At 44.0% G+C, this 14,344-nt stretch overlaps 1 protein-coding gene across 25 annotated transcripts in view; it reads left to right on the forward strand.

Moving 5' to 3' along the window:
* NEDD4L (NEDD4 like E3 ubiquitin protein ligase) overlaps window positions 1–14,344 on the forward strand; it is a 1,669,848-nt gene that overhangs the window by 1,319,848 nt on the left and 335,656 nt on the right. For 13 of the 25 annotated variants that reach the window (XM_085630299.1, XM_085630340.1, XM_085630279.1 and 10 more), the window contains 2 exons: window positions 8,802–8,856; window positions 10,630–10,688. In XM_085630299.1, the coding sequence (XP_085486425.1) occupies window positions 8,802–8,856; window positions 10,630–10,688 (114 nt within the window). Of the gene's footprint in view, window positions 1–8,801; window positions 8,857–8,952; window positions 9,010–10,629; window positions 10,689–14,344 lie in introns of all 25 variants that reach the window. The other 12 variants (XM_085630265.1, XM_085630272.1, XM_085630318.1 and 9 more) reach the window with 1 other exon arrangement.

Consider the following 14,344-nt stretch of genomic DNA (forward strand, 5'->3'; position numbering starts at 1 on the left):
CTGTGGCCTTCTGGTACTTTGGTGCTGCCTGGTGCTATGACCTTGGCTTGAACAGTTGTTCCTCAGAGGTGCTCTGCTCTTTCCCTACTTTGGCTTTACTGTTGTTGCCTCCTGGCGCATCGGTGCCAACTGGTGCTGTTCCTCACCTTTTGTGTCTCTCTTTTTGGTTCCCTGTTTTTTTCGCACACTGTTAGCATGCTCTGTTTTGTTGTGATGGCTCCGCGTTGTGGCGCGAAAAGTTCTCTGAAGCAAACTGACGTCAGCACGCCAGGGTGGGGCTTATGTGACCTCGCTGACGTCACGCTGGCGGAGGACGTCGGGGCGGGGTCGCGAGGTGCCACCCCCGTCGCGCAGAGACGCTGGGCAAGAAAGTTTTCCGGGTACAGTCTCGCGCCTGGGGATAATTCTACGTTAAGGAATCTGCGGCTAGAATCGTCTCTAACAGATACATTGTTACCGAAGGTAAGTAACTTGTACTTTATTAACATACTACACAAGAACGAATTACTATGAGGAATGCCCCAGTTGTCAATTAAGATTCAACGTTTTTGTTTTACTAGTACAGGGATTTTAACTCTTGATTCAGTACACCGTCTCTGCGTGCCTCATGGCGCAACTGTCATGATTGTAACACGTAAAATTAAGGTAAAAAGGGTAAGTGACATTAAAAATGTACAGTCTCTTAATTTTGCATGAGGATTTCTAGTTTTTCTGGTATCAATCTTGTTCCTTGACTACCAGCTCGTTGTACCGGTGATGCATGTTATTGACATTTTATTCCCTCTCAGCTTGACGTTTGTGAGAGAGACACAGTTTGATAATAGTGGTGAATGTAAGAAGATTGACGTGAATTGGGTGACTGGCATGACATAGACTACCAAACAGGCTACCCTCTTGACAGGCTCAGTAGCCAGAATGATAGGAAAAAAAAGCAAAGAAATCTATGTTGAAATAGGTCACCCTTTTATATACTGCAGTAATATTACATATTATTTATTACCTTCATGCCTACATTAGTGTGGATGTATACATGTGTTTAAACCAACCTATTAGTACATGGGTTTCATTGCAAAACATTCTGTACAATATGCAACCAGTTTTTGCAAACTGTCTCTTAGCACCTTAGGCCAATAGTTTTTGGGCAAATTTGTGAATGTTTTTGCACTCAAATTCAAAATACGTATGTAAAAAAAAGTTGTAATAAATTTGACATTCAGAATAGACTAAATCAGGATCTCCCGATATTAAAACCTGGACCTGCAAGTTAGTGACAGTGAATATATGCGAGTATAGCACACTTTCAGAAGTGTTAAATTTAGGGAAAACGGCAAAATAGTGGGCGTCTCAAATAAAAGAGAGATGCAAAATGCATTTCACTGTACATTCACAAACATTCTTGCGGGCTGTTGCCATCCTGGATATAGATATAGAGGTACTCTAAAATTAAGATTGCAGTAAGTGTATTTTCAAGGTGGGGAAAGGGAAGTGGTTTTGCTAATGCTTGTTTGGTTTATGAGGTTCCTTGCTGCAGTAAAAATGGTGTTCGATAGTTGGATAGATTTAACCACAGATTCCTCACCTGGTGAATATTTCCCAGGTAACAGACTGGTTCTGGAAACTTTAAAGCAGCACTCCTGTGTGACGGTCGCATATAAGTGCCACCCATCTGCACTGACATTGGTGCCCTTCTTTCCGTGCCTTCAGACATGAATCTGAAGCTTATCTTTGGTCTTTAGACCACAAATATAAAAATCCTCCAGTGAGCAAGTGAAATTGTCACCCCATGACGACATTCTATAAACCGTGTAGGGATTGTTGGAAACAGATGTCTGTGATAGACCCTCACAATGTATGCTTATGGTGCCTGGGGTCGGAATAAGAATCAAGAGTCTGAGATGATTGCGCCCAGTTGAATCCAAAGGCCATGCAGTGTCATGAAGCTAAACTGTACATTGCCACACACTGCAAGAATCCATGTTGTGAGCGGTCAAAGTCAAAAGGAAGGTCCTGTTCCCATTGAGGATCAATGTTGCAATCAAAGTATTTGGATAAGTTCAAGAAAAAGTACAGGAAGCTGAAGCGGCAATCCGCCACATCTCACTGCTCTCAGACTCCATAGAAGGCGCAAGGGCACCAACATGCCCCATGGTCTTGCTCCCAGTCTTCATTGGGTCCAATTCTGAGTCTCGTCCTGGCACACCCCAAATTTTCATCATTGCAAATGCAAGAGGAGGATGTATAGCACATCGCATTCTGCTTTCCGACACAAGCAGAATCCACCTTGACCAATATAGCGCCCAGCACACAGCTAACAGGCATTCCGTTAGACACGGATACCTTGTTCCCCAGTATGAAGAGGAAAACTAGTATGAAGAACTTCAAAATGCCAGTGGTTTAGATACTTCACCAGATATAGGCCTTGTGATTTCCTCTGGCCCTGTTACAGAGGAATGCACCTGTTTAGGTCAATCAGTAGTTGCTATTGTTGCTCTTTAGCTCCATGCCTGGATGAGGTCTATTAGCTTCTCAGGGGATGTCCAGACTTCATAATGGAAATGTCGTTTGACTACCTTTTTATTTTTGGTGAAAAAGCGGACTCCGCCCTGCAACAGTTCAAGAAAAGCTGAGCTACGGACGTTCCTTGGGACTTTCTGCTCCAACAAGACAGTTCCATCAACAGCTTTGCCCTCTCCGTGGCTGTAGTTGGGGTTTCCCATTTTGCCAATTCCAGTCTCCACCACCATCCCAGTAGACTTTTCAGCCCTTGCTTGGCAGAGGACTTAGTTCTCCGAGACAGTGCTCAGGACCAGTAGTTCAGTCCCCTACCCCTCCAGCAGTCGTAAAACCGCTTTAATGCGGCTTTGCCGGCACACAGCCGTATTATCAGAGGCAGGACCTGATATTTTGCCCAAGTGGCTCCTCCAAATTGTACATCAGGGCTGTGCCCTTGCTTTCCCCTGCCACAAGACAAGACAGCAAGACAGCTGATGGAGGGCCATCTGTTGCTCTTTCGGCAGGATGTGCACTTTTTTTTTTGCCCAAAGTGGCCAAAGAGAGAGTTGTACCCTCGGAAGTAGGAATGGAGTATTACTCTTTCTACTTCCTTGTGTAGAAGGAAAATAGAGGCTTTCATCTTATTTTAGAAATTCGCCCTCTCAACTCTATCCGGCAGCAGACAAATTCAAGACGCTCCAGTTCGCCCAGGTCCTTTTTGCCCTGGACACTGGCGACTGGAGGATGGCTTTGGACTTGCAGGATGCTTATTTTCATATCCTACCGGCTTACAGTCCCCACCTGCGGTTCACAGTGGGCCAGGATCAATTTTAGTTCACAGTTCTCCCCTTTGGCCACACCACCACCCTTCGGGTATTCCCAAAAGTAATGGTGATTGTCGCAGCACACCTTCAGTGGTTGGTAGTAAGAGACTTCTCCCTATCTTGACGACTGACTGTTGAAGGTGGGCTCCCCCCAGGTAGTCAACAACCACCTCCAAACAACCTCAAACCTCTTAACATGGTTTGGGGTTCACTTTGACATGCCAAAGTCACACTTGTCACCTTTGTAGACCTTCCCATTCATCTGAGCTATTGTTGATACAGTGGGTGTTGTGCTTTTCCTCCAAGAGAGGAAAGTCCAGACGGTGGTACACGTTACCTGGGGGTGTGACCTCGCTATCCTCTCCTGTTCTTGCGAGTTGGGCCTCTGATGCGACTTTGTGGATTCCGGGCATTGGCGATAACGAAGATCTCAGGCTGCAACAGGGCACACGCACACAGCGTCGCTGAGACTCCCTTGAGCTTTGGGTGTGCACGATCACAGGGCAATTCTCATGAAGGTCTCAGGCTGCAAGAAGCACACGCACACAGCGTCGCTGAAACTTACTTGGACTCCTGGGGTGCACAATAACAGGACAATCCTCACGATTGGCTCAGGCTGCCTGAAGCACATGCACGCAGCGTCGCTGAGACTCGCTTGGACTCCAGGTGCCCATGATCACAGGGCAATTCTTACAAGGGTCTCAGGCTGCAAAAAGCACATGCACACAGCGTCACTGAGACACACCTGAAAACGTTTGCATTCCTGAGTTTCCACAACAGGAAGCCAGCTCTCCTCGGGCCCTTGGGGGACAAGTTACTTCAGGACACAGCACACAGCAAAGTGCTTTCAATCAGGGGGACACAGCACACAGCAACGTCCCTTAGCCTCTCCTTGGTTAAATCAGCAAATTGCAGGCCAGCCCCAGAACACACAGCAAGGGTCAGTCCTTTCCTTCAGTCTCTTCAGCTGTTTCTTCCTTGGCAGAGGTACCTAGTGACCACGAAGTAGTTTCAATCCTTTTCAGTCTTGATCAATCCAGCGTTCAGGGGCTTTCAGCTCTCATAGTTGTACCCCTTAAAGTCTTTGAAGTCTTTGTGTTCAGGGGTGTACTGACCCCTGTCTAAACCAGTTCTGGGTTTCTCCCTGCCTGTGACGACCTCTTCCTTTGATAGTGGGGGTCTGGATCCTTAATCACTCAGCAGGAGATGGAGCCATTGTTTTATGGCAGTAACCCAGGCCTCTTCACCTCCAGTGGCTACTCCTCCCTACACTCCAGATGCAGGTCAGCCTGTTGCTGTCTCTCCTCCTTTCCGAGGTCAAGACATTCCCCAGATCCTATCACTTTCAGATCCAGACAGTCAGTCCACAACCAGGCAGAGACACACAGAAATGTTAGGGCATAAAAACCCAGCCACTTCTAAAAGAGTGGTTTCTAAACACACAGAAGATGGCCTTTCAAAAGTGAATAACGAAATGGAGAGTGTTTCACTGTCAGGACATGGTACACACCTCAGTACATATCCTCCCTTTCACATATACTGCACCCTGCCCAGGGGGTTCCTTGGACCTACCATAGGGGTGTCTGATGTGCATAGAAAGGGAAGGGTAAGGCCTGGCAAGCGGGTGCTCTTGTTAGGATAACATGGCAGTTTAACAAACTGCGCCCAGGCACTGCAGTGGCAGGCCTGAGTTCTCTCTTTAAGGCTACTTGTGTGGGTGGCACAATTAGTGCTGCAGGCCCACTAATAGCATTTGCATTACCAGCCCTGGCACACACAGTGCATTTTACTAGGGACTTTACTAATAAGGCAAACATACCAATCATGGACAACCAATTACCATTACACTTTACACAGGGAGCACTTGCACACTGATCAGCAGTGGCAAAGTGCCCAAAGCATCAAAATTGGCAACATCTTGTCAGACAAAAGGTCTAAGGGGGAATGCAAAAGGTTTAGGGAACTTTGGCCAAAAAGGGCCAAGTCCAACACACCTCATGATACTTTTGATTATGATGATGGTAGGGGTGGTGGCTTGCTTACCCCATCAGACGGATGATTCCTTATACCTTGATTTACAAAATGCCAGTGGGCTTGATAGGTCGATATTACCTCTGAAACTGAAATTAACTTGCCACATGGGCTATCGGTGGAAGATAGTTCCTCCTTTGCAGTGGTTTTTAGGGGGGGCTGTCAAAGTACTAAAGTTACAGCTGACCTTGATGTTAGAACTAATGTTTTGACTGACATTTTGCAGCCTGGGCCAGCAACATCTGAACTCTTGCGCTCATTTAATGATGCACTCAGATACTCTGACTACCTCGTCAAAACCATGCTTTTGCCTATATGTTGGCTATTAAGTGGCCAGGTGACCAAAGCTAGCGCCCGGATGTTCGCACCAACCATCCTACTCTGGAGAGTCTCATTGTACAGGCTTAGGCCTAATTGATCCCCCCCCCGGTACAGAATGCAAACAGATTGATCAATTCAGCTAACATGTTTTCTTCTGTCAGCTTGGCATCAAGGTCCATGAACGCGGTCTGTCTGTTAGCCCACTATACAAATGCCCTTAGAGACATTTCAGTGAGGTCTTTCCCAGAGGAACTTAGGGCCTCTTTGACTGAGAAGGTCCTTGATGGGCAGGAAGCAACCGAGTATATCATCCACCAGGCTTGGATGCTCTACTTTGGACTGTATTGGCAGGGCAATTAGTGCCAGTGCTGTCCTTTGCAGGCATGACTGGATGAGATTAACTGGAGTCTCCGGCATTGTCCACAGTGTCACTAACGGACATGCCGTTAGATTGGTCTTCTCTCGTTAGAGAGAAGGCAGACTCCACTTTAGAACACTTTAAAGATAGCAGAGCCACAGTTTGTTCTTTGGTGGTGTTGGCCTCTGCAAAGCACTTTTCCCACCAGTTTGATAATCAGTGGCTTTTTCAGGGGGTGGCATAAAGGCAGAGACAGCCTTCTCAGCTAGTGATGCAGCCGATTGACCAGTTCTTTCAGGGCCACGTATGCAGAACCAGTAGGTAGCACGTGGGTCAGCAGGGACTCCAGTTTAACAATTCCTCTTCCCATGCTAGAATGGCCAACAGACAGCTATAGTGCAGGCCAAGTAATGAGACACAGGATCCAGCACTGCCTCCTGGGTTTGCGATCCATAATGTCCAACAGTTGGATCTTGCAAATTGTTTAAAAGGCCTACACCCATCATTTCTCTCTTTCTCATCCAGTATTCCTCCCACACTAGAATTAATTTCCGAAGAGTACTTGCCTGTTTAGTTACTGGAGGTATGCCTGTTGCTCTCCAAGGTTCATATAGAATGGACTTCAAGAAAGGGGATTATTCCTGCTACTTCCTTGGCCAAATAATGGACAGGGGTCTCAGGCCTATCTTGAGTCTGACCGCTGAACTCCTTCCTGCCAAAGGATAAATTCAAAATGCTCCCATTGGCTCAGATCCTTTCTACCAGGGAGACTGCATGGTGGACTTGAACTTGCAGGACACGTTTTTTATATGCCTGTTTTACAGTCCTACAGGTGTTGAAGGTGGACTAGGAGCAATTTCAGTTTGCCGTGCTTCCCTACAGTCTCACCCACACCCCTCTGGTGTTTTCGAAAGTGACGGCAGTGGTTGCTTCCCATCTTCAGAGGTCAGGAACTTCTGTATTCCCATTCCTCATTGTCTGGCTGCTGTAGGAGAGCTTGCGGAAGTCAGCTGTGGACCACCTCCGAATGACAATGGAACTCCTAACATCGTTGGGTTTACCATAAACGAGACAAAGTCCGACATGATTCTGGAACAAAGGCCGTTTTTCATTGGAGCGATTCTGGTCATTTCGTTCAAAGCTTTTCCTCTGCCACAACAAGTTTGGAAGATTTGGGCTGTAATACTGAGGCATGATCCTGAAGCTTCTTTACCTCTTGGCCTTGTGCATCCTCCTGGTCAGCTAAGCCAATTGGCAAATGCATGCCCCCCTGTGGAACCTGTAGTCTCAATGGGCCCAACATCAATGCACCCTTTCCAACGCTCTTCGGGTCTTGAGGAGTTGGCCCGCGATCTGCAGTACAGTTGGACCACACAATGTTTGCTGAGGCAGGCTACTCTCTCTTCACTAACCGTAGCTGACAGTGGTGACGAATGTCTCTCTGCTGCATTGGGGGGAGTCACTTGAGCAATGTGGAGGGCCGACTCCACATGAACTTTATGGAACTACAAGCCATTTGTCTGGCGACTGTTACCAGAGGCTGACCTTTTTCCCTTGACAAATGTGTGTCTACCGGGAGAGAGGCTTCCTACCGTTCCCCATGATGTTTCTTTCCTTTAAATCCTGTGTTCTTTTCCCCTACTGTTTGCTACTAGAGAAGCAAATGATCACGTGCAATCTGTTTTATGTCTTACTGCCAATGCCCAATGCTAGTTAGGGATTATCTAAGTTAGGGATTTTTACACTCTGCCCTTATGAAAGCCATTGACTTGTAGCTGGTTAAATAAATGGCTGAAATATGTTGACACACATTACACTGATTTATGAATAATCCTGTAGTGTCTTTTTTTCTAACTCTTGTGAAATAAACCCTGAATTTAGTCAATTTTAGGCTTGCCTCTTGACATTTTCAAAAATAAGTGTTCATGTTATATGATCCCAGTGTATGATATCAAGAGCTCCCATGTTTGGTTGAGCGTGTCCCAATCAGACAAGATTATCCTAGTTCAGTTTAAATCATGCTATGATGAAGCAAGCCACGAAATTTGGTTAAAACGTTTTATTTGAAGAGAAATTTCTTTGTAAGGCTCAGGAGACTCTCCTAGAACCTAGTCCGGTTGCAAGAAAAGAATTTGTACTTAATTCACTCTCTTCTTTTTTGGGAAACAGAAAAAAGGGGTTATGTGTCAGAGACAGTCAGACTGTCTAAAACAACTCGCTCTAGGAAACCTGTAAATTTTAGCCAGTACTGACGGATAGGACATTGGGGTGGGGTTCTCTCAAAGGTCATATCTAATCAGTTGGTGTCTGTTTTTTAAGGCTGTAAAAATTATTGTGGTATTCCGTACCTTGGTTTTTGGTGATCATTTCCCAAGAAATGATCATATTGGGAGGATATTAGCAATGGAAACCTAACCTATTTTGCAGATGTCGATTAGTAGCTGTATGTGTTTGAATGCTGGAATTACTTAATTGTGTATCATTGGGAGCAGCAGGCTGCAGGGCCAACTGCTGTATGCACACACTTTAATAATAAATATGCTGAACAGTTTTTGTCTTGCTTCTAAATGAACAAGTACGTTGTCAGGTTTGAAGTGGGAAGGTAGCACTTCATTGATACTTAACATATGTTGTAATTGCCTTTCAGACAACCAGTCAAGAAATATCATTCTATCTACATGTATTTGCCCTCAGTTTGGGCACAGTAACTAAAAGCTACCCTCTCGCTGTAGATCTTTTTTTCCACTGATATTTCTTATTTTTTCTTCTTTCAGCCTGGTTGGGAGGAAAGAATCCATTTGGATGGTAGAACGTTCTATATTGACCACAGTAAGTGAGAACCAAGACTACTTAACCATGGGTATTGCTTAAAAGTGGGTCATTAAGTGATATGGAGAAAGCATTATAATTCTACTCTTCATTTAGGGAGCCCAGTGTTCCTAAGTGGCGACTTTGGTACCAGAGACTTAGTTCCTTCCTACGGTACTGTATAATCACTTCCAGAGAATGTGTGTAATTAGCTCCTCTGCCTTTCTCCTTATGTGATATTTGAGCTTGTGGAGCATTAACACTGTTGTGTCTTTTTTTGGATTGTGTATATTTTGGGTCATTTTATTTGTTGATGACCCCCGTGACTGACTTACATTACAGATCTTGACGTGCACTCTGGGAATAGAGAATAAGATTGGAAATGATGTTTTTAGCCACAAGGCCACATTTAAGTGGGTGGGAAAAATTACGGTGAAATAAGGAATTTGTTCTCATTAGCCAGTGGAAATCTTGTGGCAAAAGGACCTTTCTGACCTTACTTTCTGTTTGTGGCATGATTTTTTTTCACATAGCTTATTAATGATTGTTCACTTTTGCTACTGCAGCCAAGTGGTGGTTTGTGGTAGATTTGTTACCTCTGCACAAGTGTGCATGTCACAAATTTGGTTTCCTTTAATTTGACTAGTTTAAGTTCGTAGTCAAAGAGGAAACACCCTAGATATAAGCTACAAAATATGTGCTGGAGTCCCTCATCATTGACATTGACAGATTGTGCAAACTGTGTTGGCCGCCTGTAATCTCAACTGTTGCAGAATAATACTTTAGAAAAGTAATACATTGGATAAAACATAATACCTAGTCCAAGACCTGTTCATGCTTTCTGACAGCCTGCCAAATATCCTCTTGAGATATCTGTAAATCTGACTGTTGCTGGCAATGTACAGTTTTTCACTAGAGCATTTATTTTAATAAGAGATTATGAACCCCATTTGTCCTGTGTAACATCCACTGAGGTTTACAGTTGTTTCATTTGGACAGTTTTTTCTCAGTTATTTCTTTGGTAAATATTCTCCGAGCATGAATATGGGATGGTACGGTGAAGTACAAGTTTGTGCAGCCCAGAAAGCGAAAAACGAAAGTAGATACTTGTAAAGAGATGCTGTTGGGTGGCTTTACTTGGTGAAAATAAAGTTGGCAATGGATGAACTGTGCACTGTTAACTACTACAAGATAACATTGAATTGTATGCATGCTTAGCAAGTATATTGTTAACAGAGGTGTTTGAGGGTGTGTGAGTCATCATGTCTCTCATTTCTGACAGAGGATGTGAGAGTACTCATTCAATGATGGAGGGTTTCAGGGTACACATGCCTCTCTTTTTATATTTCCTGAAGAAAGGGTTTAGAGTACCCATACTTTAATGACCCTAATTAGACATTTCATATGCTCAGTTCAATGTATTTGCACCCTGTGCCCTCTCACATGTTGCCCTACCTCAGCAAGTGGACCCAACTATCCATCTATACATAAACATGTATGTATATTTTGTTTGCGAGTGGTCTTTTCTATTGATATAGTTGTTGAATACTGTGGATGAGTGGATAATGATGCATGTGTGAAAATCAATGCTCTTATAAGACATGCTTGAAGTTCATGAATGTGTAATTGACTGTTTCAGAATACGAGCATGGTGGGCAATGCAAAATTTGAACATTCCCGATATAACATTCAGCAGTTGAAACATGAAACAGAAATTACTGTGAATTAGTGTGTATAACTATGGCTAGCGTTTATAATAGAAAAGTAATGTAAAATATTATGGTTCAATTACAGATACCAAAATTACCCAATGGGAAGATCCAAGATTGCAGAATCCTGCCATTACTGGTCCAGTAAGTAAACAGGATGTTCAATTGTGGTGCCCGTTTTTAACTGTTTTATTTATTGTGGTTCTCTTGTTTAGGCCGTTAGTACATTAAAATTAGGGTACATACTGTGCCACCACTATAAACTCTTTTACTTTTCCCTGTGCTACTTTAGGATCCTAAAAAGTAACTTGGCAAGGCTACAAGCAAAGATGGTGATCTCGCTTCAGTTTTTGCCCACAACTCTTAACAGAAACATTTTCTTTTTTGCCCACGTATGATGTCGGAGACCTTTTGATTGTTTCTATAAAAGTTCATAGAAAAATGATAACTTTATTACCATCAGGGATTGATAATGTTAACTATTTACATAATACACCTTCTCCTGATACCTTGATTGAAAAAGGAACCAAACATGGTTTCTCTCTACAGCTTGTTAATATTAATTTCAAAGTCTAGTCCTAGGCCTTTCAGGAATCCGATGCATGCAAAGAAGTTAATGAATGTCTATAAAGCCATCCTATATGCTGATAGCAAGCTGTTACTAGCCACTGATATTGAGAACTTATGTCCAGTGCTATTAGATATCATAATTTAGTTTGGAATTTTTGGTATGTCAGTTTCAGATGCATGTGCGCCTGTAGATACACGTTTTGCATACTCCTGCCGTCTATTGTTGGATCTGGATGTGTGCAAGTTGTTTTTCTTCAACAAAGTCTTTCGAGTCGCAAGGTAGAGTGGCTCCTCCTCTTGATGATAATGCGCTTGGGTATCAACTCCATTGTTAATCATTTTCTTTCCACTGTCTAGTTTGGACGTGTGTGCTTGTGCTCCGGGTCGTGACCATTTTGGGCTCTTTTCAGTTCGCATTCTCACCCGTACCCTCGTCAGTATTGTCTTCTAACGTGTATCCCATCTTCCATATCGAATCTCAGAAAACTATCGCTCGTCGGATTGACGCACTTTGTCAAAACCACAGAATGACCTTCTGATGCTCGAACGTACATCTTTTCGCTTCTGCCTGAGCAGCCACGCTAATTATTCCAGGACCGACCAACATCAGGTTTGTAACTTGAGTTTGTCTCCCGAAAACAGGGAAGAGGACTGATGCTCTTTTCAGTCAAAAAAGACTCTCCGGAACCGCCAGGCATGTTGAAAGGAGATGCAGCAAAGAGACTTCATAGAAACGCCGACATCTTTGGTCACCACAATATCATGGAAGAGGAGCAAGAACTCCATGAAGCCTCTGCAGCGGAGGGGGAGGCGTTCTCCATTAGAGCTCGAAATGAACCTCAAGATGCACGATGAATCACTGGGTCAGTGTACCATGAGTACAGATACCATTGCCTCTCCACCCAAAAGACATTCGGTTCTGACTGAACACAGGCCATGGTAGCCAACCAAAGATTGATTTGGCCACCCCACCTTTGGGTTTGATGCAGGAACATTAGCCAAAGCCTTCAACATTGACCACTTTGGCACTGACTCGGCTCGCTACATCAAGCTGAACAACTTTTCCTACGGCACCGACTACTTCGGCGCCGAAATACAAATTCATCTTCACGCCGAAACCTTCCTAACCGGCTCTGAAATCCCACCCTGATACTCCAGTGGGGCCGAATCTTCAAAAGTTGCCAGAGAAACTCGATGCCCGACAGAGGCAAATACACATACACCCTGAAACTGGGCGTGTTTTAGCCAAGACTCCGGTACAGACTCCAGCCAAGCACCAAATTTCCTTCGGCGAAGGCATTGACCTACTGGTACTATCCAAAAAGAGTAAGTTAGACAAGGCCACTAGTCCTTTACCACTTGCTCCACCATCATCTTCTTCTCCACCACCATCTCCACCTCCACTATCCTCCCCTACCCACCACACTCTCATGATGATACCTTGGATATCGCACCTCAAGGGTCCCCACAATCAGTTCCAGATGCACCTGGGATGGGAGATGATACATACTGTGCAACACCCCCACCTCCTCCTAATAATGGACTGCATACAACATTGATCCCCAAGGGTACACAGATCCCGATTTGTACCCTGCTAGGCCATTTCCTCTTGATGGCTCTACCTGCTATCAGTGGCTCTTGGCAGGGCTGCAGCATAGCATGACATCCAATTACACAAAGAACCTTTTGTAGAGGACTTCCTTTTCGAGACTCTCTCCACAACGCACAGGGCAAACTAATAACCCCCTGTGCTTAACAATATATAACAGCATGTTGAAGACATCTTTAAAGAACCCTGCACAAGCTACGATCATCACTCCCAGGGTCGACAAAAAGTACAAAGGCTCTCCATCTGACAGAATTAACATCAAAGGACGAATTTCACCTGTCTCAGTAGTTGTTATCAGTGCCTGTGAATGGGCTAATTCCCAAGCTGCCGTTGATGCTCCACCTCCTGATTAAAAAGAGCAAATTAATTGCTACCTCTCAAAAAATAGTAGCAGCTCAGTCCGCAAATCATTGGCGTATTGTTAACTACATGGTTTTATTGGCACAATATGACCGTTCCCACTGCAATGAGATAGGCGAAAGCCTCCACCTCCTCCCAGAGGAACACAAAAAGAGAGCACATGAGTTTGTTTCTGAGAGAAACCTTTTATTTTAAACACCTCTATCTGCGGTGTGTTACATTACACATATACTGCTCCTTAGGGAATTAATACATCTATTCTATTGCGATGCCATACCTGGCTACGCATATCTGGTTTCCAACTAGAAGTACAACAAACACTATTAAATGTCCCCTTTGACAAAGAACACCTTTTCAGCCCTCAGGTTGACGTAACTCTAGAAAAAGAGAAAAAAGATAGCCAAGTCTGTGGGTGCCCTATAAACACCACACCCCTGTGGCTCCTTTAGCAGATCCTCATATAGCGCCGGCTCCAAAATTACATCTACTGAAGCCTCTTCCTCATATCACCGGGGAGATTCCTCTCCCCTAGGCTACCATAGGGGTTCATATAGAGTAAACAACACAAAAGGTAGAGGGGAAAGATTTCAACAATTTCTCCCCACATGGGAATCCATTACACGGACTAGTGGGTGTTGGACATTATCCAACATGGTTATTGGCTGGAGCTCATCACCATACCTCCAAATATTACACCTTGCACTCACAGCCTCTCACACCAAAGACTACTCAAATCAAATTAAAATTCCTTCATTTCGGTCACAAAAAGTGGCCATAACAGTGCAGTAGATAAAAATAAATTACAATCCATTTCAAGTAAAAAAAAAAAAAGAAAAAAAGAAATGCATCACAGGCAAAGCAATACAGTATATTTTAGATTTTTTTAAAAATTAAAATACATCAAGGATGAACACGGGCAGACAAAACGACAAGGCCATTGTTATAATGCTGAGGGTTAAACTACCATAAGGGAGGTGGGGGGAGAAATCTATTAAAACGGCTTTAAGTTTCTCCTTTTGACGGCACATTATTAAAACAAGCAGATGTTGATGCAGTTAGTGGGGAAGTCCAACGGTTGTATTTATTCTAGGGTGGCCATAGAGGTCCCTATGCCCTGAATTCTGACAATAGAGAGCAGGCGTGACCTGCTAAATTCCTGGTAGAATTTACAAAAAAAAAGAAGTGTAGTAGGTTTTGAGTTGACAATTTGTCACAGGGGCAAATTTGAATACTAGCTGAATCGTATGGACCCAAGAGAAAG

Source organism: Triturus cristatus, chromosome 2_1 (genome assembly GCF_964204655.1).
Source record: "Triturus cristatus chromosome 2_1, aTriCri1.1, whole genome shotgun sequence".
Classification (NCBI taxonomy): Eukaryota; Metazoa; Chordata; class Amphibia; order Caudata; family Salamandridae; genus Triturus; species Triturus cristatus.